Here is a 26,528-nt window from a genome sequence, read left to right on the forward strand (position 1 = left end):
TTATTCATTTAATAGATGTCTTTCTTGCTAGACTACAACCTCCTGCTAGACTATGAGGGCCAGGAGTGTCTGTCTTACTCACTGGTGTCTCCTACCATGCATAGTTCCAGGCTTGTACTCAACACTCAGTTACTTGTTAGCTGAATAAAAGCTGGAAGACATATAAATATTTCTAAGATTGAGACAGCAAAACAGAACAAAGAGTGAAGAGGAGCAGAAACAGACCAAATTAAAGGAAAAGCCTGTAGGGGACAGTTAACTTAGGAGGCTCAGGGGTAAAAAAAGTGAGAACCAGCCCGTGTGAAAAGGTTAAGAAAATAAATCTAAAAATCAGGATGAAATTGGTTTAAAAGAGCTTTTACGCCTGGGCCTGAGTTGTTCAACCCAGTAAAGAGGTGGAAGGAAGCCACCATTCAGAGCAGAGCAAGCCAGCATGTCACACACAGACAGAAAGGCTCAGATCACAAATCTTCAAGGAAATGACAGTTACTCAGGCTCTCACTCACTGTGTTTCTCCTGAATGTAATTTAGTTATTTTCTTTGATATACTCACTAAAGTGAATTCTAAGAATATATTCAAATAAAGGTCGATTTTTTTAAATTGAAGTAGAGTTGATTTACAATGTTGTGTTAGTTTCTGGTGTACAGCACAGTGATTCAGATATATATATATATCTGAAAAGAATATATATATATATTTCATTATATGTTATTACAAGATATTGAATATAGTTACCTGTGCTATATAGTAGGACCTTATTGTCTGTTTATTTTATAAATAGTAGTGTATATCTGCTAATTCCGAAGTCCTAATTTATCCCTCCCTGATCCTTCCCATTTGGTAACCATAACTTTGTTTTCTATGTCTGTGAGTCTGTTTCTATTTTGTAAATAAGTTCATTTGTGTCATTTCTTAGATTCCACATATAAGTGATATCATATGATATTTGTCTTTCTCTGTCGGACTTACTTCACTTAATATGATAATTTCTAAGTCCAAAAACCGACTTTTTGTATGGATTTCAGACAGATATATGACAGTAATGTTTAGTTCTGACAATGACTGAAATTTTAAATTAAATAATTCAACCCAATTCTCTCTCACTCCAGTTAGACCAATGGTCCTAGTTCCTACCAGAGGTGAAATTAGCCTTCAGGAGGGACTTGTGCCTCTACCGGAAACTACATCACTTTTCTAGGTCAGGGTCAGTTAGCTTCATCTCCCAGGAAAGAGTTTTCATCATTTGAGAGTCACAGTGAATGAGCCTCAACTCAGCAAAGCAGTGGAAGTGATTTTCACTGATACTGTATACATGGTCATATGAAACTTGGGAATTGTTTTTTTTTTAATGATGATGTGAAATTATTCTGTTTTTTCTTTGTGTCTTTTGGGAAGGAATAAAATTAATAAAAGGTATCACTAAAAGAGAAGAAATATGCAACCTATATTTTCTACTTGTGATAATCTGGAGTTAACTAAAGATACAGGTCCAAAAAATTAAAAGAAGTCCATTTAAGGAAGAAGGGACTTTTAAGCGGTAAAAAGCTTCCAAATAACCATTTTTTGAAATAAGTAATCTTAAGCTTATAATGCGGGTGCATGCTTATAGACAAAGAGAAAGGAAGGAAGAAAGGAAGAAATGGATTGGCATTTGCCAGTGGAATTGCTTTGTCTTTAAACAAATCAGCTTAGTTCATATTAGCAAAGTAGAAAGTCAGACCCTCTCCATAATTTAATTATCAGAGATAATGACTGTTAATACTTTGGTATGTAACATTACACAGCTCAGGCATGAAATACGGCTGTGTAATATACAGGCTGTTCATTATTCACAATAGCCACAAAGTGAAAACAACCCAGATGTCCATCAACTGATGAATGGATAAATAAACTGTAGTATGTCTGTATAATGGGAAATTATTCAGCAACAAAAAGAAATGAAGTACTGATATACACTACAATGTGGGTGAACCTTGAAAACAGTTTGCTGAATGAGAGAAGCCAGTTACAAAAGACCATATATTGTTTGATTCCATCTATAAGAAACTGTCCAGAATAGGCAAATCCATAGACGGAAAGCCGACTAACGGTAGCTTAGGGCTGGTGGAGAGAAGAGTCACTGCCAGTGGGTATGATGGTTTCTTTTAAGGAGAAACAAAAATTTTCTAAAATTAGATTGTGGTGATGGCTGCACAACCCTGTGAAACTACTTAAAAATACTAAATTTTACCCTTTAAATAAGAGTTATATGGCATGTGAATTATATTTCAATAAAGCTTTTTGTAAAAAAGCAAAATTAAACAAGCTATTCTTCAACTGCAGCAACTGTGGTTGCAGTAAGACAGGCAACACTGTTATCTGTCACTGTACAATGTTCCACTATATGGATGCACTGACATTTACTCACTTAATGCTCTATTATGAGACAGGAACTTATTTCCAATGGCCATATTGAACATCTATATACGAACATGCCTTTTGCATGCCTGTATGATTACTTTCTCAGGAAACAAAGAATAGACCTGAGGGCCAAGGGTTTGCATTCTACAAAATAACACATGTTGTCTAACTGCCCTCCAAAGAGGCCATACTAATTAACATTCATCTCAATGGGAAACAAGATTTTCTCTCTACATGCCCACCAGTGCTGAGCATCATTAAACTAACTGATCTCTGATAAGGACAGGTGACATCAGTTTTAAAATGTGTATTTTTTGAGTATTTCTTTGATTATTGAATTTGAAGCATATTTTTTTCTCAGAAAAATAGCGTAACATTTTTTATTCATTAACTGCCTGATACCGCTATGATTTTCTCCTATATTCATGCTGTTAAGGATTTTCACACTATGACTTTGTAATACCAATTTCTATAGAGACCTGGAGGGGAGGTTATAGCTCAAGGGGTAGAGCACATGCTTAGCATGCATGACGTCCTGGGTTCAATCCCCAGTACCTCCTCTAGACATAAATAAATAAATAAACCTAATCCCTTCCCCACCAAGATAAACAAAAACAAACAAAAAAAGTTGTCAACCTAGAATTCTGTATCAAGTTAAAATATCTTCAAAAAAAATGAAATAAAGACTTAAAAAAAATTTTCTATAGAGACCTATAGACAGATCATTCAAATGTTAATAGTCATTTGATTTATAAAATACCTATTTTTCTGTCCTTTATCCATTTTGGGAGTCATCCTTATTAATTTTTCTAACATGGCTTCACCAGTTTCTCTTTTAACTTTGCTACAGCATCTCCCTCCCTACACATGCTAATATTTTAAATACTTACACCTATTCTTTTTCTTTATAGTACCTGGCTTTAATGCCTAGCCTTTCACTATCTCAATGTCATAAAAATAACATCTTATATTTTCTTCTAGCTTGTGCCATTTTATTTTTGTTTTCATCTGAATGATCTGTTCATTCCCTACTTATCTGTGATCCTGTGTGCTTCTTGAGTCTGGCCTATGAAATCTGTTTAAAGGACGACTTACCTAAGTGTTGAGCCCATTCTATGGCAGTGCCAGTGTCTCCTGCATTGCTTTCAGCTAAGCATACAACTTCTTGCCCAATCTTCCACCCAATTAATGGATAAAAGCCTTACAAACAAATAAACAATGTAAGTCATATGGTAAATAGCAAATTCATTACAGAGACATCTATGATGGAACAATTTGTAGCAATATGGCTCTAAAGTCACACTGTCTGAGTTCCCATCTCAGCCCTACCGCATTTCTAGCTGTGTTCTTACAGGTTTCTAACCTCTTAGCCTGTTTCCTCAACTGCAAAAAAATAAAAATTAAAAAAAAAAAGAGAGAGAGAGCGAGCTCCTGTAAGAATAAACTGAATTAATAAATAAAAAGAACTTAGTGCAGTGCCTGGCATATAATATGAATAATAAATATTAGCTTTTATTAGCTATAAGCATATCTATGTCTCTACAAACAAAGAAACTATTTTAATTGAGAAATTAAAGGTTATTATGAGACTGATTTTCTAGAGAACTATGCTATTGCATTTATCTGTAGTTTCTAAACAGTTCCTAAATAAGAAACAATGATGAACATTTTCTAGCTTCCATTTTCCTACTAAGGTAAAAAGGAAGAACTTTGGGAGGGATGACAGGCAGGAAAAAAATTTAAAAAAAGATTTAGTAGCCATGTTAGGGGACCAGGGCTCAGACGGAGAGCCTCCAGCCCTCCTGGGTGTAGTTACACAATCTAAATTTCCTGGTTTGTACATTACAGGATTTCCTCTATTAGGGAGAGCAAATTCCAAGCAATTGTCATTAAAACTCTAAATTGCATGGATCACTAGTTGAGAAGTACCACCCCTAAAAAAATTCACAAAAAGAAGAATAATTTATAACACATAAAATAAATTTTAGAGACCCAGAAAGGTATTCTAAATAAATATAACAAGTATTATAGGTAAATATTTGGAAAGCTGATCAAAATAACCTAATCTTTCTGAATTTTTCTATAAAACCTTTCTCATTTTTTAAATGCTTTTAATTTAAAGAAAAAAAGGAAATGGTGATTGACTGTCTCTAAGAATAATTATGAAAACTGTTAGAATATTCTTAATATAAAATGGGAAAATTGTGTCACAAAAGTTAAATGTGAAAAAAGGTGTTATTTTATAACAAGTAGGATAAATTCTAACTACTTACCTCCAACACTCTGCTGAGGGTTATTTCCAGTATTAATATCCAAAAATGTCCCAGTTCCCATGGTTAACTTCACGTCTCCTGTCTGAAAGCAGCATTCTCCAAACATGGCTGATTGCTGGTCAGCGACCTGCCAAAAACATTCAAATAAAACCTTTGGGCCTTTAGCATAGTCCATTTCACTCTACCCCACTGTCTTACTTATTGTATTCTCATTGTTCAACATTTTCTTTCCTTTAAAAAAAAAAAAAACTCACTGGTGAGACCAGAGAGCAACAACTATACCATAGGAGTCTCTCCAGAACTAACATTATGTGGATAACTAACGTGTCTCTGGGATTTTTAACAGGGAACCCACTTCGTGACTTTTAAGTATCATAATAATATTAAAAATAAAGCTTAGAATAAAATTTGTGCAAGAAAAAAAACAACAAAGATTATTCGTTTTCAACTTGCAAGCGCTTTCATTCATTATAATTTCATTCAAAATAACTGACCACACAAATTTCTCTTTTAATAAGAGTGATAGGTGTGTGATTAACTGTAAGTAGATGTAGGTTAAAACCATACATTTGCCAACCATACACTCGTTAAAAAATTGTAACATTTTGTTCATATAATTACATGTTATTAGCAGTATTTTAAGGACTAAAACTCATCTGAAGAACACTTTCTCACTAACCTATAATTCTTCCAGCCAAACCTTAAACTACACCTGAGCCTACCCAGAGCTCAATAAGACTGATCCTCTCCAGGAATTTGTAACCTGGTAATTAAATTCCTCTCCCCTCACGTGACTTCTCCACCTACCGTGGTTGATCATCTATCTAGAGACAGATGCTCTACACCTCTTACAGGAAATCAAAGGCAAGGTCTGAGTTTCTATTCAGCCTCTCAATCAGGTGGTAGAATCCTTGGGATTCTCCAAGTTCCAACTCTCTCATTCAGCTAGACAGAAGTCTAATCAAGAAAGGAACCTCAAAAAACTAGAAACAGCAAATTTTTTACTCTCCCACAGATTCTCTACTGGCTAAGTAAATGCTGACTAAGGATTTTATATAATGCAAATACATTTCTTCTTTTTTTTTTCTTGGCTGCGGGGGGGATTGGGTTTATGTATTTATTTTTTCATAGGAGGTACTGGGAGTTGAATCCAGAACCCTGTGTATGCTAAGCATGTGCTCTACCACTTAAGCTACATCCTCCCCTCTCAAAATATATTTCTTCTTGACTTTAATTGCCCCATCACAGTTTATCATTACACTATATCAAATATAAACTAAGCACTGGCCCTATCACTGTCTTTTGTCTCAAGTATAAACCATGCACTATTCAGAATACAACATTTTAAAAAAATTTAATGTAGTTTTCTGAAAAACAATATATAGAGAATTCAGAAAAGGTTATAAAGTATGTCCACAATAGAAGACTGGCCCAGTGGTCCCCTTTCCAGAATATAGAGAATGCTTCTGATTCTATCCAGGGCCCTTTAACTTGAAAAAAAAGAAAAAGAAAAAAACTTTAACTTCATTCTGCAAGGATCTTTCGTGATCCTTAAATCTATGCATTTAGTTTACACTGTACAAGGAGAAAACCTCAAGTCTTCTACTTACCAAGGCCACTATTGGTATAGGCACACCAAATACCTCTTCATCCACTGATCCAAAATTGTAGCTTCAAATAAAATCAATGAAAAAGTAAGTTATAGCTCTAGAAATATAATCCTAAAGTTCAGCAAACTGTTTTCAGCATAGGCCAAAAAGTTACATAATGAACACATACATAGGCATTTCACAAATGTGATAAAATGCTTGTCCCCACAAAGACAAAGTGAATTCAGGGACAGTTTTGTTGGTTTCTATATCTGATTTTTATTTTTACCTCGTATCCCTCACAGGAGGCAGGAGAGAGAGCGGGATGGAAAGCAGGGAGGTGATGAACTTGCTCCAACACATCTGAGCAGAAAAACATGGCATCAGAATCCAAGCTAAATTACATAAAATTGGTGATTCAAAAAGAAAGAAAACAAAATTTACCTCATATGGGTCAAAAAGTCCAGTTGTACTGGCATTTGAAAAATCCGTGGCAAATTCAGAACCTAAATTTACATTGGAAATGATCTGTTTGTTATCAGGTAGCGTAAGTCAACGCCTGTCCCTAGTTTATAATCTTGACCCTTTGACTGCCCTCAAATTCATTCCAAAATGTGTATTTCCAGTGCCAAGTCTCCAAAGCAATTTCCCACTTAATCTTTCTGAACTTTAATACTTTACAGAAGAACTTTCATGTCCAGTGTCACACCATGATTCCCAGTTTAAAGACGAGGAAAGGGGCTCAGAGAAGCAATGTGATCACCCAAAGTGGCAGGCTTGGAATTGAACTCAAGTCTAACCACTCTTGAATTTAAGACTGTTCCTCAGTTTTATATTGGAGGTTTCATCGCAACTTTAAAATCACCTTTCTCTTCAACAAATCTGAAATTAATCCAGCTTTACTACAACATGAAGTTACTAGGGTACCAAAAAACAGTATGTCTGGGATAAGGGGGTGTGGGGCGGGGGGGAAGAGTTTAAGACTTCCACTTTTTTTACATGAATCATTTCTATCAGTTAAGTTCCAGTTACTTGAGACAGATCTATCACACCATCCTTACCTTTCGTGAGCTTATGTAACAACCAGGTGTCAACAGTCCCAAAGCAGCAGTTGTCCTCTTCAATCGCCTTTTGCACCTTGAAAACACAACAGCACAAATTCAGTTCAAAAAGGCTAAATTAAGTGCGTGATTACGTGTCAACCACTAAATACAATACAATCCCATTTTTAAATAAAAATTAATACATACATAAGGAAATAATTTCTAGAATTTACCCCAAACGGTTCTATACAATTACTACAAGGGATGAAAGGCTTTAGTTTTACACCAAGCATGTTCACTTTTGTGATGAAAAAAATGAAGTGTATCAATTTTTTAGTTTAGATAAAAATATGTCTAAATATAAAAAGTTTAAAACAGAGGATGGCAGACTATGGCTCACAGGTCAAATCCAACACCAACGTTTTAAATTTTATAACGGTCAAAAGAAAAAAGAAAGGAAAAAGAATACTTTGTTATACATGAAGAGTATATAAAATTTAAATTTCTATGCCCTTAAGTAAAGGGTTATTGAAACACAAACACACATTTCTTTATGTATTACTTATCACTACTTTCATGCTAAAATGACAAAGAGTATTTATGACAGAATCCTCATGACCTTCAAAGCCTAAAATGTTACTATCTGGCATATTGCAGAAAAATATCCCAAAGGAAACAAAAGAATGAGAACTTCTTTAAACTACCTAATAGAGAAATTGAAATGCTTGTAAAGGAATATTAACTTATAGGAAAACAATTCCCTAAATCATACTTTATCATCTCTCCCACTCTTATTTATCCTTCAAGACTAGCATTTCCTGGATACACCCAACCCAGCCCCCTATGGGTATCTTCCATACAGTCATTCTCTCAAAGCATCTTTACTTCCGTAAGCTCGTTAAGAGCAGGAACTAGATTGCACTTATAACTCCAACACCTAGCAGGGATCCTGCTATATGAATAGCAGATGTTAAAAAAAAAAAAGCTTGTTATATAAATGAGGTAAAAAGTTCAGCAAATGGAGACATTTAAGGATAAATTATATTTTAATAGTAGAAAGGATCAATAAAATGAAAACAGATGACATGAGTTTCAAAAACAGGTCATTTGTAGATGACTTAGAGCAAGTATTTTAAAGATGCCAAGTGTTACACCACTTAAATATAGAGTACTTAAAGCAATATTATTATTTCAAACTCTCCTTAAATTTAGAAATTATGATTCTAAAATTTGTTCCAGATTAAACAAAGGTTAATCCATATTTCAGCAAGTAGCAACAATGCTGCCAGGTAGTAGTTCACTTGTTCTTTCAGAACCTACTTGAAAGTCAGGCCCTCTTGTGAAGCTAAGGGGACACATTGTAGACACCAGGGCTTTCTAAGGCAGGAGGACCAAGGGCAATCCTCCTCACACTGGGTGAGGATTCCAAATGGCTATACCCTAGAAGAGGGTAAGCTAGAAGGACGGGCTCTTACAGGAACTGCAACTCAGCTTTGAATCATCTCAGTCATTAAACAGGATTTAGATAATCCTGGTGCCTAGAAGAATGTAAGAAACATACATAAATCCTATCCAGAGCAAGATATATATATCTTGGTATATATTAATATATATATCAAGGTATATATTAAGGTTCTCATAATTTCTACACACAGTTTCACAAATACAATGTCTAATTCATACAGATACATACACACATACAAATAAGTAACCAGGTTCACCAAACTCATAAAGTTGTATACATTAAATGTGCACAGCATTTTGTATGGCAATAGTTATACCTCAATAAAGTGGTTTAAAATTTTTAAAAAAATTTAATAACCACACATGTGAGGAAATAAGAGCCCATCGTGAAAAAACAACAAAAAAAGAAGAGACAGTCCACAAGGGTTACGGATATCAGAATGAATCATCATGGACTTTTAAAATACAATGCTAATTACATGAAGAAGAAAAAAAATTCTAGAACTAAAAAATTAAGAACTTAGTGGATGGGTTTTAATAATAGCACATAAGACACAAATGAAGAGATTATAATAGATTTGGAAGACAGGTTAGAAAAAAAATCCAGAATAAAGTCCATAGAAACCAAAGAATGGAAAATATGTAAGACAGAGTGAGACACAAAAAAGATTGAGTTAGAAGATTTAACATACATGTAATCAGACTTTCAAAATGAAAGAAAATAAGGGGAATGGAGCAGAAATTACATTTGAAGATAATGGCTGAGAAATTTTTCAAATCAACAAAAGATAGCAAGCAATGAACTTAAGATGTCCTACAACCCAAGTAGGCTGTCATACCTAGATAATCGGTACAGAAAATGTGTCGGATAAAGTCAACATCCACTCATAAAAAGCCAGCAAACTAGGAAAAGTAGAGAATGTCCTCAATTTGATAAAGGATATCTAAAGAAAACCTACTACAAGTTCATACTAAATAGTAAAATGCTGAAAGCTTTTATTCCAAGATTAGGAATGAGAAAAAAATGTTTGTAGTTATCCCTTCCAGTCAATATATCTGGAGGTCCTTGCCAATGCAAAGAAAAAGACATAGAAATAAAGTCATATTTCTATATCATACGTTATCAGGGAATTGCAAATTAAACCAATGAGATACTACTTCACACCTATTAGAATGACTAAAATCTAAAATACTGACATCAAATATTAGCCAGGATGTGAAGCAATTCCCATTAATTGTTGGTAGGAATGCAAAATAGTACAACCACTTTGGAAGACAACTTGGCAGTTTTGTACAAAGCTAAATATAGTCTGACTGTATGATCCAGCAATTACATACAAAAGGATTTACCCAAATGAGCTGAAAATTTATATTCATACAAAAACCTGCACACAAATGTTTACCACAGCTTTATTCATAACTGTAGATACTAATATATACATGATACACAATAAGTTTATACTGTATAGCACAGGGAACTATATTCAATATCTTGTAGTTAACTTATGGTGAAAAAGAAAATGAAAATGAATATATGTATGTTCCTATTAAAAAAATACTAATCAGTGATTAAAACAAAAAAAGAAATGAGCTATCAAGCTACAAAATGACATGGAGGAAACTTTAATGCACACTGTTAAGTGAAAGAAGGCAGTATGAAAAGGCTACATTCTGTACAATTCCAACTATATGACATCCTGGAAAAGGAAAAACTATAGACAGTGAAAAAAAAAAATCAGTGGTTGCCAGAGGTTCAGGAGTAAGAGGAGAGGAATGCTAGTAAGTGAAGTGCAAGAGATTTTTAGGCAGTGAAACTATTGTGTATAATACTGTAATCACAGTCACATTATATTAACAATACTTATTAATAATGTGTCAATATTGATTCATCAGGTGTAACATATGTAGCATATTAATGCAAGATAATAATAGGAAAACTGCGTTGAGGGTAGAATATGGGAATTGTACTTTCTGCTCCATGTTTCTGTAAACCTAAAACTCCTCTGAAGTTAAAGTGTACTAATTTTTTTAATCAACGAAAGATGCATTCAGTTTGTCTGTATCTTCTTGAGTCAGTTTGAGTAGGTTGTGTATTTATAGGAAATTTTCCATTTTACCTAAGTTATCTAATTTGTTGGCCTATACTTGTTCATCATATTGCCTAATGTTTTTTACTTCTGTGAGGTTGAATTAAAGTTCTTTTATTCAGAATTTTAGTTATTTTGAGTCTTCTCTTTTTCCCCTCACTTGTCAGTCTAGCTAATCTTTTCAAACTAACTTTTGGTTTTGTTGATTTTTTTCAACTATTTTTCTATTCTCTATTTCAGTAATTTTCAGTCAGTCTTTATATTTCTTTTCTGCTTGCTTTGGGTTTAGTTTGTTCATCTTTTCCCAGTGTCTTAAGGTAGAAAGTTAGGTTTGTTTTATTATAGTCTCTATATGTAATATGGTCTTGATCTGAATTTCCCTGAAAACATTACACTGTTGTTCAAGTTTTCTATTTCATTGTTGATCTCCTGTCTAGTCGTTCTATCCGTTATTGAAAGTGGGTAACTGAAGTCTCCAACTAGCACTGTTGAATTTCCCATTCAGTTCTGTCAGTTTTTGCTTCCTGCAATTACGTTCTTATAATTATTATATATTTCTGACGGATTGACTTATTATAAAATGCCCCTCTTTAGTAATATTTTTTGTTGTTTTAAAGTCTATTTTGTCTGATATTAGCATAGCCACTTAATTTATGGTTTCTATGATATATCTTTTCCATCCATTTACCTTTAACTAATTTATATTTTCTAATCTGAAGCATGTCTCCTATAAGACAGCATATAGTTTGATTTTTTCATCCAGTCTAAAACACAATGAGATATTACTACCTATCCACCAAAATGGCTAAAATTAGGAAGACTGATAATAACCATTATGATGATAAATGAAGCTACAAGTTCTCTCATTCACTGATGATGGGTATATAAATGATCAAAAACTGTAAAAAAAAAAAAAGTTTGCCATTATCTATTAAAGGTGAAAATATATACACATTCATGCCTAAAAATTCCATTCTCATGTATAGATATAGCAGAAATGCATTTATATAGCATTATTCATAATGGCCCCAAACTGAAACAACTCAGATGTACATGAACAGGAAGTATAAAAGGATAAACTATGGTAAAATCATGTACTGAAGAGCAATGAAAATATAAGGAAATTAATTTACACACAATTTGGGCATATGTCACAAATATAATGTTAAGCAAAAGGAGTCAGACACAAAAGAGGAAGCACTGTATAATTCCACCTATATAAAGTTTTAATATATTCAGGCAAAGAAAGCTAAAGTACAGTGTTGAGGAATAAACACATAAACCATAAAAGTGGAAATAAAATGCAATACATAGTGTCACAGTGTTGTAGTTCTTGATTCAAGTAGTCTTACACAGATGTTTGCTCCACAAAATATCACTGAATGGTAGTTTTGTTTTGTTCGCTTTTCTATATGTGCTATGACTCACAATAAAAAGGTTAAAAAAAACAGAGTAAAGATTCTGTGTTTTCTATCTCAATGTGGTGGGCAGTTAATTTTCCCTGAGATAATCAAACTGCTACCTGATTCCTTCAATTTTTTTTTTCAGCCCCATAATCTAGATTCAGACACACACAATCTTCCCTTACCTCAGTCAGGTTTTGCAAAATCCAGGCCAGTCTCAAAGAAACATGCTGGGTTGTGAAAGTGAACAAACTGGCTGCTAGAAATCGTTTACTCCTAGTGAAAAAGTGCAGCACTCGGCAGGAACTGTGAATGAGCTATTTTAAAAAAATTTTTAGGAAAATGCATTTAATATATTAATTCCATACACTTGCAAACAAACCCAGTAACAAACAATTTATTTAACTACTTGCAGAGTGTTCTCAGCACTTAAAGAAACCAAGTAAAGCAGTATTACCCTAAGCGGACAATTTACATTCTAATATATGAAATGTAACACATCTACTATGAGCTTCTTTAGCAAACACGAGAGCTCAAGTACTTATAAAAGTTTTTTTAAAATAAATATTTTCTACCCCTTTACCTATTTTTAACTACAGAAGTAAAGGGAGACAGTCAAGGGAGAAGGCTATTTTTCTATCAGAAATATATTTTAATCAAGTTAGTATTAAGCCAGAAGGGAAGTTTCCCTACACATTACATACTTAAAATTTGAGATGAATGATTTTATTTAATACTGCTTATATTTAAAGATGAAACATATAGTTTTAAATTTACTTCTTAGTATGCAAAATCTTTAATTGAAAAAAATAAACTTACACAGAAAATCAGCATTGAGTTTTAAGGTAAGACATACAAAAAAAAAAAAAACTTAAAAAAAAAAAGCAACAACAACCGAAAAAAAAACCTTCACCCTGTCACCTAACTACAAGGATGAAGATGTAGAATTCAACTTCTGAAATTGATTTTTTTCAAAACATTCATTTACAGAGAATTTATCCACTTCTTGCATTTTTTTCTGTTATTCCCATCCCTCTCCAAAATAAATTGAAAGATTTTGGTTTATTTATTTAAAATAGTAATACAAATTTGTTTTCCTTTCACTTTTAGCATAACACATCAATCAAGAAATGTGTAGACTCAGTTCTCTCTACATTTCAGTTTTGTCTTTTTTTTCTTGAACAATGAGCCTCACTTTAATTTTTTTCCCACCTTTTTTTTTTTCCTTTTGGGTGAGAACATTTAAGTTCTACTCTCTTAGCAAATTTCAGTTATACAATATAGTATTATCAACTACAGTCACCATATTACACATGAGATCCTCAGACTTTATCATCATATAACTGAAAGTCTGCACCCTTTTAACTTCCTGTTCACCTCATTCAGTACTCAAAACTTTTGCACTTCCTTATATTTTATATTACTATGAAATAAAAGACTTTTAAAAAGTACTTAAAGTGACTACCCAGAAGCCTGATGTGCTATATGTCAAGAAACACTTCAAACTGAAATGAGTTCTTCCTCCATAAGCAACTATACTCTTCTCTATAAAAACTTAGGACCCTTCAGGGATCTTCTGTAGAATGCAGACAACTTGTGGGGCTGGGAGGGGCACACCAAAAGTCTTAAGAGTTCTAACACCTGCATTTTTAGTCAACATATGAACAATGAACCCATTTGTTCATATATTTAACAAATATTTATTGAGTACCTTCTATGTACCAATGCCTGTGCCAGGCCTGGGAAGACAGAATTAACAATAGAGGCAGAATCCCTACCTTCTTGAAATTCACATTCTAGTGGGAAGAAACAGACAAATAAGTAATCAAATCAATAAATGAGATAACCTAAGAAGACAAACTGGTTGTAAAATAAACCACTATCTAATGTACCACCAAATAAGAAAAAAATCCTGCCAGTTTAATTACGACATAACATTAAGATATAATTTATGGTTAAAATGACCAAAAAAGAAAAAACAAAAACCCCCAAAACAAAACAAACAAAGAAATCCTGGTAATTAAAAATTCATCCTGGTTAGAAAATCATCCTTTTCAAAGCTGGAAAAAATATATGTCTTATACATTGCTGGTGGGAATGCAAATGGCACAGCCTCTCTGGAAAAAAAGCATGTCAGTTTCTTATAAAAATAAAACATGCAATTACCGTATGACCTAGCAATTGTACTCTCAGGGTATTTGTTCCAGAGACTTGAAAACTTATGCTCACATCTGTACACAGATGTCCATAACAGCTTTATTTGTAACAGCCCCAAAACTGGAATTATTAGCACAGATGTCCTTCAACAGGTGGTACACCTGTACCACTGAATACAACCTAGCAATAAAGAGAAAACAAGCCACTGATACATGTAACAACTTGGACTCTCCAGAGAATTATACTGATTGAAAAAAGCAGATGCTAAAAGGTTTTGTGCTGTGTGATTCCACAGATATAACATTTCTGAAATGAGAAGGATTTGCAATGGAGGACAGATTAGTGGTTGCAAGAAGCACCGGACGGGAGAGGGTGGTGAAGTACACAGGAGAGAGGTGGCTATGGTTATAAAAGAGCAACATGAGGGATCCCTGTAGTCCTGGACCTGTTCAGCCCCTTGACTGTGGTGATGGATACATGAACAAAGGGAAAAACAAAAACTGTATAGAAACTAACACACACACAAACATGCAAAAAAGAAATGAGTATAAGTAAAACTGGGGGAATCCGAATAAAACCTATTCACAATAATTAATAAAATATTCATGTCAACACTGACTTCTGCTGTAGTTACCACTGGGAGAAACTGCAAAGGGCAGGAGGGATTGCTGTATTATTTCTTACAGCTGCATGTGAATCTACAATGATCTCAATTAAAATTTCAATTAAAAATGTTGGTCTCAGAATCTGAAATTTGATGAGTGCTGTGAAAGAAATAAAGGACAGTAACAGAGACTGGATGGGGCGGGGCTACTTTAAATAAGATGGCAGAGAAAGGCTCCCACAGAGGAGGTGCCGTGGGAGCCAGGCCCGAGGGGTGAGAAAGATGCAGGCCTGATGGCAGACAGAGCCCCATGCAGGTACCAGGCCTTCAGGTGAGAAAGGGCTTGAGTGCTGGCAAGGCTGGAGCCTAATCTTTAGCAGCTTCAGGGAGAAAAGGATCCAAGAAGGGGTCAGAGCTGCAGATGGTGTCAAACCATGGTAAGGAGTTAGAATTTTTATGCTAAAAGCAAAGAGAAGCCTTAGCAACCATTAGGCAAGAATCAGAACAGCAGTCAGAGGAAGCTGGGTGCCTGGGGGGACTGGCAGGGAACAAGTGTGCCAGGAGACTGCCAGCATGCCTCAATGCTTCACCACTCTGCCTGGGGCTCGCTGGTGCAAATGGCCGGCTGCTGTGCAGCTCTGACACACACTCCCTAAACATTCCTAAGGGCCCCCATCAATAGACCGTAAGCATCTGGAAAAGGATGACTGACTACAGGATGGGGTTCCATCACTGGCAGGACGGGCTCTGGTACTGTGTGTGCTAACCTCTAAGAGTCTGTTTGTGTGCATTTTTCTCCTAAGAGAGGGCAAAACTTACATCATACACGTGTTTGATATCAAGTAGAACAAGTGCTTTGAAGGTTCAGTTTTGGGCTTAAAGTCAGTTTTACATCATGATTTGAGATTTGGGGCTTATACTGCAGAAAGAATTGTTTCCACCATCACAATTTATTTTCAAAGGGATAAAAGTTGTAAGTTATCACTGACTAACTTAAGGAACATCTGCTGGATTGATCTATTAAAAACTAGAATTATGTATGAAAGTATAAAACCACACATGGTATATAGTATAATTGTAAATTATACCATTCAAAGTTCCCATTTCCAAAAAAAAAAAAGTTCCCACTTCCTTATAACCACTTTCAACTCCCTTAATGACTCTGTCTTCCCTGTAAACAGCATCTCTCAGGATCCAGCCTCACAAATTATTAAAGGTCCATTTTTATGTATTAAAATTAAAAAAATCAATGTGGGTGAGAGTATGGCAAATTTGTTTCACTCATGCATTACTGTCACAGTCTATAACATGTTCATGATTGTTTTCATGTAAAATTAATGTCTCCAAAGACTTACTAAGCAAAACGCATGTTCCAGACACTCCCCCATGCACCATCTGGTAGGGGACCCCTAGCTGAGAAGGCATTTAACTGTGTGGCATTAGAAGCATTAAAATAATCAATACGCAGTACTGATTATAAGAGCAAATGGTGCAGGTTTTACCACATGTGAGGGGCTGGCAAACTGTCTTACCCTCTGACTCAGTGATCTCACACTTAGGAACGAGATGCTGCTGCTGTCCCCGTCACCAGCACCACCATCATCACTGGCTTACTACGTGCCAGGCGTCATGCTGAGAGGGAGTGGCAGTCTGCTATCCTTTCTCCACTTTTATAACAAAAGATGATGAAATTTGCACACTTCTGTTTCTCCTCTGGATAGAATGTGTATTTTCTTCCATTCCTCCGAGAATGGAAACAAATTCTCATTCATAAGTGAACCTCTGGTCCACCCCAAACCTCCTCAGGACTTCCTGAAGTGCGATTGTTAAGCACTTCAATCCGCCAAACACACTTCTGGGTGACTGAATATGTCTCACTGGTGTGGGGAGCGTGCATGGGTGTATTCTCTTCTTAAAGTCCTAAAACATCAGTGGTAGATTATACGAGTAAGCCTACAGTTAGAGGATATTTACAGGAAAAAACAGTAACATCCAAATCACAGAACATAAGAAAAAGATTACCTTCATTAAAAGAGAACTATTCCAAGATTTTACAAGTTCAATAGCTCTGAGATCTTGCCAACTAATGAAGTTGTGGAAATGATTTCCCGTTTTCCTAAGAAAGATGGAAACAGTATTTTGAGACCCAATAAAAATCAGAGACTATACTGTATCATAAATGTGTCATGAAAGAAAACAAAATTATTTCAAAGTATGACTTAACTAGATGGGGCTTTCTGAACGACTCCTTCTCTTTGATTTTATAAACTGAATACACCCTACAACAATTATGATATGATATATAGTATGAAATTGCAGATCAGATTCTATCCAGAAAGATACTTTGAAGCACTAAAATGTATACACTTCCAAAAACAAAACGAAAGTAACGAAAAGCATTTAAAGACTTGTTTATACACTTTTAAAAGCAAGAAAAAGGAGCTGACACTCCTCCCAGTCACAGTACTGATCCTGACACACACAATCAGATCAAACACGTCCGTCCAAAAGAGCTGGAATGTGGCTAGAGCAGTTCTGCATCTCAACTTGCGCGCTGCTTTAGCCACTGGTAGCCTTAGAAATTTGTCTAAGAAGAAATTCAACAAACTCTGGGTCAGTGCTACAATAAGAGCACAAAACTAAGAAAATGAGTGGAAAGAAATCCTTTTTCCTTTGAAGCTCCTGTAAATCAACCACTGACACCCACTCACCTTCACCATCTAGCACACGCCTGCCTTCTGAGCTACCTCCAGGCCTCCTCCTGCGCAACTTCAACCACGTTCGGATCCCGAGACCATCATTTCCCACTCTTCTCAAGCAGTCCACACGCACGGTCACATCCTCAACTCTGTCACCTAGAAACATGCTACCACTGAAATCCTAACATTGTAGGATATCGGTCAACATATCTTGCTATTACTTCAGTTCTCTCCATCTTACTCCCCAAATACCTTCCCTTCAAACTCACTGCAACCTTTAACCCCTCAAACACTCCCTTCCTTCCTACCAACCCCTCCTGGGCTCATGCTCCTGAATACCATGGTCTATCACTTTAATAAGTTGCCTTCATACACTCGTTATCCCTCGACACTCTCTCTTTTTTAAATTGCGGTAAAAGAGACGTAATATAAAATTCACCATTGCAACCATTTTTAAGTGCACAATTCTGTGGCATTAATGTTGTGTAACCATCACTAGTATTTCTAAACCCCTGGCTCTTTCCAACTTCTGGCTACTGCGAATAATGCCTCTGTAAACACTGCTGTACAAGTATCTGTTCGAGTCCCTGTTTTCAGTTCCTCTGGTACATGCCTAGGATTGGACTTGCGGGGCCATGTGGTACTCTATGCTTAGTTTCTGAGGAACTGCCCAAATGCTTTCCACAAAGGCTGCACCATCCGACATTCCGACAACCAGTATGTGAGTTCCGATTTTTCCACATCCTCACCAACACTTGTTATTTTCCACTTTAAAAATTACAGCCATCCTGATGGGTGTGAAGTGGGAGCTCATGATGGTTTTGACTTGCATTTCTCCAATGACTAATGATATTGAGCATCTTTTCACGTGCTTATTGACCATCTGAATATTATTTAAGCCCTCTGTCCACATATGAATTGGGTTTAGGTTTTTTGTTATTGTTGAACTACAGGAGTTATTTATATATTCCGGATGTTAATTCTTTATCAAATATATGATTTGTAAACATTTTCCCTCATTTTGTGAGTTTCCTTTTCACTCATTAGTGTCCTTTTTTTCCCCTGTTTTTTTAACTTTTATTAATGGGAATCACAGCATTCACTTACATCATGACCATGGTACTTCTTTTTCCTTTAGTGATCTAAAGAGTCACCATTATCAGTACAAATCAGAGAACTGGTTCTCCTATCAATCTCAAATGAAATTTCAAACCTGACATACCAAGACACATATCTTCCATATTACCACTGCAGTCAGTTTTCAGGAATCTAACTGCAGATTTAAGATACCAAGGACTATACATTTTTTCAGACAAATTTTTAAAATGCAAATTATACATTATGTCAAAATAATTTCAACACAGCTTTATTTCTTATTATTTATGATTAAATTTAGGGTGATTTTTCTACTTTGGAGAGTTCCAATAGTCAAGAAAATTAAAGAAAAATTACTCATAAGTAGATGAAAATATCTTAACAGCATTTTTTGATGCAGAAAAGTTTTTAGTTTTGATGTTCCATTTATCTATTTCTTCTTTTGTTAGCTGTGCTTTTGATGCCATTTAAGAAATCACTGCAAAATTCAGTCATACAGTCATAAAGATTTCCACTATGTTTTCTTCTAATAGTTTTATAATATTATCCTTCAAATTTAATCTTTGATCTTTTTTTTTGAGATAATTTTTATATGCAATGTATGGTTAAGGGTCCAACTTCATTCCCTTGCGTGAGGATACCAAGTTTTCTCAGCATCATTTGTTGAAAAGGCTGTTCTTTCCCCACTGCGTGGTCTTGGCTCCCATGTTGAAAATCAACTGACCATTGTATCAGTTTTCTTGGGTTGTGATAACAAAGTATGACAAATTGGATGGCTAAAACTAGCAATTTATTGTCTCTCAGTTTTGGGGACTAAAAGACCCCATGATGCTGGCAGGGCCTACTCCCTCTGAAACCTGTAAGGGAATCCTTCCTTGACTCTTCTCAGCTTCTGCTTGTCTGCAGCAATCTCTGGCATTCCTCGGCTTACAGATGTATTACTCCAATCTTCCTTCTTCACATGGTGTTCTCCCTGTGTCTGTCTTCACACAGCTAGCTGTCTTCACACAGCTGTCTTCATATGAGCCTCCTGAGGGACCGTGAGTTCAACCAGCCCAGGTGCTAAAGAGGTATTTTATTTGATAATGAATAAATGCTGCTCTGCCAGTGAGAACTATCAGACTGTGTTTGACAGAAATCAAATTCACTGATACATGATGCTTTGGAGACATTCTACATCAGCATCTACTTACATACTTAAATCTTATATTTTCCCCTGGTTCTTCAAATATTTGTACAGCAATTTGTGCCAGGAGTTGCGGACACAGCTGTGAACAGAGACATGGCATCTCTGTCCCTATGAATATATTTTCTACCAGGGAAGTCAGACAGATAAGTAATTACTCAATTGCTTACTTACAACAGGAATAAGTTCTATGAAGGAAAAATACAGGGTGTCATGAATGTATTTAACAGGGAGACTCTGTCTAGTCTGGCAGGTCAGGAAAGCCTTCTTTGAGAAGTGACATGGAACTAAGCTCAGGAGGATAAGTACGAACAGACAAGAGGGTGAACATTCCCAATAAAGTGTATTTCCTTACGTTAAGAGGTCCTAAGGCAGGATGAAGCACGAAATGTGAAAGGCTAGTGTAGCTGACAAACAAAGAGGAAAGAAAGTCACAAGAAGAATGTGGCATCATTAATTCATAACGTGGCAGAAGACAATCTGTAGTGCTGATCTCAAGTAACAGTGTATGTTTCAACATTCACTCAGCAGTGATTTACGTTTGTTTTAACAATAAAAGGAGAAGTGGAGGAAAAGCAGGAATAGCGAGACGGTAAATGAACTGCCTTAGACAACTCCAACACAGGCTACCATTCTGTGGCTCCTAATATATTTTGTGTCACAAATAATTGGTAAGAACCATTAACACAAGTATCAGGTAAAAGACATACTTGGTGCTGAGGGAACACAGAGTAATTCAGACACTTGTATTACGAGACTGTAAATTCCTGGGGGCTGCTGCTCTAACTCACTTTTATATTCAGTTCAGCAACCAGCACCACGCCTTACTCGTGATGAGCCATCAAACAGTTCCGGAGCAAATCCCGGTTCAGTGACTCATAGTTTATGCTACTAATTGGCACACGCCCTGGCCTGAGGTTAGTTGGCAGAAACCTCCCTGACAGTGACAGAAGAAAGAAAACAACTCATGATTTTTCAAAACAAAAGGAATTTAAAATAACCAAAAGGGAGGAGACGTCTCTTTAGAATTATTTTAGAAAACAGGCTAAGCATAACCTGAGCAAATATATTGAAAAAAATTTTAATCTGAAGAATATGAAAGAAACTCAAGGACTGAAAAAGTTAAAAAATGAGTTTCCTGGCATCTGAAAGGGGAAAAATCAAAGAGGAGAAAAATAAAAAGGAAGTTCAAAGTTTTAGACTTCTAATAGCAATTCTAAGGAAAACAACATTTCTGTGGCCACAGGAACAGAGTGCACCATGGACACGGGAGGAGAAACCAATGAGTGGGAGGAGGAGGCTCTGGCTGGGGCGGGAGCAGACGGTAAGCCCTCCCTGCTGGCTTGGAGAGGCGCCCACTCCCGGGCGGCGGCTCAGCTGTCTGCCGGGGAGCTGGCAGGACCTGCCAGCACCAAATGCCACAGTGCTCACCTGGAACCAGGGAGCAAGATGAGACTCCATTATTTTAAGATAAAAGATACATGAAGCCTTGTGGGTGAGGTGGGGGGATTGGAATTTTTTCTTTTTAATATCTAGTATTTCAGTTCCCACAAAGTTTCCAAAATTTATGAAAAGAACACAAATATCTCAAAAAAGGGCAACTAAGAAGAAAACCCACAATTAATGGTTTTAGGAAAACAATGTCTCTCTACAACAGCAGCACCAGTAAGGGAAGTGTGAACTGCCTTGGAATCTGACTCTTCTATTTCTCCTAAAAGTGAGGGATGATCCTACTGCCACCTAAAAACTTTGCTTCCTGATGCTGTGACCTTCCGAATGACCTTGGGTCTAGGTTCCCATGAAAGCAATCTCTGGCCAATGACCTAATCTCCAAATCTAATCCAATGCAACACTTCCAACCAGCTGTTTCCCTAGGAACACTTTCCTTCCCCTATTTCCATACCATCTACTTCCTAGATTCATTCTGATCCTGCACTTCACTCTCTGATTCCCTTTGAATTGGGCGGGCAGGGGAGTGAAACTCACTGTCCAAATCCTCAGTCGTCTTCTCTTCTACCCATACAATCTCTACCAGAGAACACACCTACTCCTCCAGACTGTGTCCATGTCAACAGTTGTCAACTGGAAGTGATCTGCTCCCCAGGGGACATTTGGCAATGCTGGAGACATTTTTGGTTGTCAAACTGGGTACTGGTATCTACTGGGTGGAGGTCAGGTATGCTGTTAAACACCCTACAATTCCCAGAATGATCTCAAGAACAAAGAATTATCTGGCCCCAAATGTCAACAGTGTGACTGTTCAGAAACCTTGATCTCTACAGATGACTTTAATTCAGTTGTTCCTTCATCTGCTAATATTTGAGACTTGCTGTGCCCAAGACACTAGGTGGAGAGTTGGAGAGAGGCACATGGGTATCGTAAATGCAGGCGTCAAGCTGAGATGCGCTATGCCCTGAGAGAAAGAGTTCTTATCTGGAGGAAACAAGCCGTGCCTCATTCTAAACCAGACTGATGTTCAAACTGCTTTTGGGACATCTTCACATTCACACATCCCAAACCAAACACTCTATCATGTTCCCTTCTACCCACCCTCATCGCCACCTAACTCGTTTGACCTCTTATATCCTCTATCATTTCTATCATAACCTCCCAAATATCAAGGCCAGAAATACTGGCAAACTGATTTTTTTTATTTAATTCACTTTTTAAAAATTGAGGTAGAGTGACTTACATTATATTAGTTTCAGGTGTACAACATAGTAATTCAATATTTTATGAATGTACTCCATGGAAAGATACTATAAAATAGTGACTATATTCCTTGTACTGTACAGAGCATCTTTGTAACTTAATTGTTTCACACCTGGTAGTTTGTAACTCTCAATCTCCTTCACCTATTTTGGCCCTCCCCCAGCCCTCTCCCCTCTGGTGACCACTAGTTTGTTCTCTGAATCAGTGAGTCTGTATCTGTTTTGCTGTATTTCTTCATTTGTTTTATTTTTTAGATTCCACATATACTATCCATCTTTATCTGACTTATTTCACCAAGTATAATAACCCTCCGGATCAACTTATGTTGTCGCAAATGGCAAAATGTTATTCTTTTTCAATTTTGAGTAATAATCCATTGTGTATATGTACATATATACATACATAAATATACATATAAATACACACACATATCTACCACATCTTTACCCATTCACCTGTTGATGGACACTTAGATAGTTCTCACAACTTGGCTACTGTACATAACGCTGCTATAAACATTGGAGCGGATATATCTTTTTGAATTAGTGTTTTCATTTTCTTCAGATAAATGTTGAATCACATGGTAGTTCTATTTTTAATTTTTTGAGCAATTTCCCTACAGTTTTCCATAGGGAACTTACATTCCCACCAAAGGTACACAAGGGTTCCCTTTTCTCCACATCTTTGTCAAGTTTTTTCTTTTTGTCTTTTTGATACTAGCCATTCTAAGGTGTGAGGTGATAGCTCGTGGTTTTGGTTTTGATTTGCATTTCCCTGATGATCAGTGATAATGAGCATCTTTTCATGTACCTGTTGGCCATCTGTATGTCTTCTTTGGAAAAATGTCTATTTAGATCTTCTGCCCAATTTTTAATTGGGTTGTTTGTTATTTTGGTATTGAGTTGTATGAGTTCTTTATATATTTTGGATATTAACCCTTAATCTGACATATCATTTGTAAATATATTCTCCCATTCAGTAGGTCATTTTCTCATTTTGTTGGTGGTTCCCTTCACTGTGTAAAAGCTTTTAATTTTTATTAGGTCTCATTTGTTTATTTTTGCTTTTGTTATCCTTGCCTGAGGAGACAAATCCAAAAAAAACATTGCTAAGACCAATGTCAAAGAATTCACTGCCATATGTTTTCTTTTACTTTTATGATTTCAGGTCTTACATTTAGGTCTTTAATTCATTGAGTTTATTTTTGTATATGGCATGAGAAAAATAATTTCATTCTTTTACATTTAGCTGTCCAATTATCCCAACACTACTTACTGAAGAGTCTGTCTTTTTCTTATTGTATATTCTTGCCTCCTTTGTCACAGATTAAATGACCATATGTGTGTGGTTTTATTTCTGAGGTCTCTATTCTGTTCCATTGATCTATGTCCAGTTTTGTGCCAGTACCACACTATTTTGATTACTATAGCTTTGTAGCATAGTCTGAAGTCAGGGAGCATGATACCTCCATCTTTATTCTTTTTTCTCAAGACTGCTTTGGCTATTCAGGGTCTTTTGTGGTTCCATAGAAATTTTAAGACTATTTATTCTAATTCTGTGGAGAATGTCATGAGTATTTTGATAGGGATTGCATTAAATCTGTAGACTGCTTTGGGTAGTGAGGACAATTAAAAAAATTAATTCTTCCAATTTATGAACATGGGATATCTTTCCATTTATTTATAGTGTCTTCAGTTTTCTTCATCAGTGTCTTATAGTTTACAGAGCACAGCTCTTTCACCACCTTTGTTAAATTTATTCCTAGATATTTTATTCTTTTTTATATGTCTGTAAATGGGATTCATTTCTCTTTCCAACAGTTTCATTATTAGTGTATAGAAATGTAACAGATTTCTGTATATTAATCTTGTGTCCTATAACTTTGCAGAATTCATATTAGTTCTAGCAGGATTTTTTTTGGTGGAATCTTTAGCATTTTCCATATCTGGTATCATGTTATCTGCAAACAGTGACAGTTTTACTTCTTCCCTTCCAGTTGAATGCATTTATTTCTTTTTCTTGTCTGCTGTGTCTAGGACTTCCAATACTGTATTAAATAGAAGTGGCAAGAGTGGGTATCCTTGTCTTGTTCCTGATCTTAGAGGAAATGCCTTTTTCCACCATTGAATATGTTACTTGTAGCTCTGTCATATGGCCTTATTATTTTGAGGTATGTTCCTTCTGTAGCAACTTTGTTGAGAATTTTTATCATAAATGGATACTGAATTTTGAAAAAAAAATTTCTGCATCTATTGAGATGATTGTAGGTTTTTATCCTTGGTGCTGATGTGATATATCATATTAATTGATTAACTGATTTGTAGATATTGAAACATCCTTGCATCCCTGGAATAAATTCCACTTCATCATGATGTATGACCCTTTTTGTGTATTGTTGAATTCAGTTTGCTAGTATTTTGTTGAGGATTCTTGCATCTATTTCATCAGAGATACTGGCCTGTAATTTTTTTTGTAGTGTCTTTATCTGGTTTTGATATCACAGTAATGCTAGCCTCAAAGAATGATTTGGGTACTGTTCTCTCCACTTCAATTTTTTGAAACAGTTTGAGAAGGACAGGTATTAACTCTTCTTTAAACGTCTGGTAGAACTCCCCTGTGAAGTTATCTAGTCCTAGAATTTCGTTTGTTGGGAATTTTTTGATTACTGATGGATATGGGTTGTAACTTTTTCCATTTCTAATTTAAAAGATTTGAACAGTCTCTCTTTTTTTTCTTAGAGCCTGGCTAAACTTTATCAATTTTGTTTATCTTTTCAAAAAACTAGCTCCTGGTTTCAATGATCTTTTCTATTGATTTTCTGGGGGGGGGGCCCTCTATTTTATTTTTATTTATTTCCACTCTGATCATTATTTTTCCCCTTCTGTTGACTTTGTGCTTTGTTCTTCTTTTTCTAATTCCTTTAGATGGAAAGTGAGGTTGTTGGAGATTTTTCTTATTTCCTAAGGTAAGCTTCTATCACCACAAACTTCCCACATAGCACTGTTTTTGCTGTGCCCCATGCATTTTGGAAAGTACTTTAGTACTTTATATATTTAGGTGCTCCTGTATTGGGTGCGTATACATTAACAAGTCTAATATCTTCCTCTTGGATTGATCTTTTTATCATTATTAATGCCCTCCTTTGTCTTTTGTTATAGATTTTGTCCTAAAGTCTATTTTGTGCGATATGAGTACTGCTACCCCAGGTTTTCATTTCTCTTTGCATAGAATATCTTTTTCCATCCCCTCACTTTCAGGGTGCATGTGTCTTTAACTCCAAAGTGAGTCTCTTGTACATAACATATAGCTGTGTTCTGTTTTTCAATCCAATCAGACTCTCTATGGTTTTTGATGGAGCATTTAGTCTATTTACAGTAAAAGTGATTATTAATAGGTATGTACTTATTGCCATTTTGTTACTTGTTTTCTGGTCGTATTTGTACTTCCGAGCTCTACCTGCTACCAGACTCCATATGGTTCTTTCTGTACAACCTTGGCTGTAGAAGAGCTGTTCCGACATTCTTCAAGTCGTCCTCAGAGAGAGTTGCTTTATATGTAGTTGCCATTTTGATGTGTGTGTTGGGGGAGGTGAGCTCAGGGTCTTCCTATTTCACCATCTTGATCCCATCCAGGCAAATATGGAAAGTTTAAACTTCTTCCTCTTGCCCATCACTGAACTAAAGGCCAAGTCCTTGTGAATTCACCTTGATTATATTTCTTAAACTTATCCCTACCCTCTACATTTACCACTTCTCTTCTCAACTGCCCCAGGCTCCAGCTGCTCTTTGGAGTCCAGTGCTTTGTAACAAAGAAAA

At 35.8% G+C, this 26,528-nt stretch overlaps 1 protein-coding gene across 3 annotated transcripts in view; it reads right to left on the reverse strand.

Moving 5' to 3' along the window:
- GK5 (glycerol kinase 5) overlaps positions 1–26,528 on the reverse strand; it is a 59,509-nt gene that overhangs the window by 22,338 nt on the left and 10,643 nt on the right. For all 3 annotated transcript variants that reach the window (XM_006202766.4, XM_072958537.1, XM_072958544.1), the window contains 8 exons: positions 17,044–17,137; positions 12,446–12,577; positions 7,325–7,400; positions 6,708–6,769; positions 6,553–6,626; positions 6,285–6,345; positions 4,675–4,801; positions 3,497–3,601 (listed from right to left, as the gene is read on the reverse strand). In XM_006202766.4, coding sequence (XP_006202828.1) covers positions 3,497–3,601; positions 4,675–4,801; positions 6,285–6,345; positions 6,553–6,626; positions 6,708–6,769; positions 7,325–7,400; positions 12,446–12,577; positions 17,044–17,137 — 731 coding nt within the window. The remainder of the gene's footprint in view (positions 1–3,496; positions 3,602–4,674; positions 4,802–6,284; positions 6,346–6,552; positions 6,627–6,707; positions 6,770–7,324; positions 7,401–12,445; positions 12,578–17,043; positions 17,138–26,528) is intronic.

Source organism: Vicugna pacos, chromosome 1 (genome assembly GCF_048564905.1).
Source record: "Vicugna pacos chromosome 1, VicPac4, whole genome shotgun sequence".
Lineage (NCBI taxonomy): Eukaryota > Metazoa > Chordata > Mammalia > Artiodactyla > Camelidae > Vicugna > Vicugna pacos.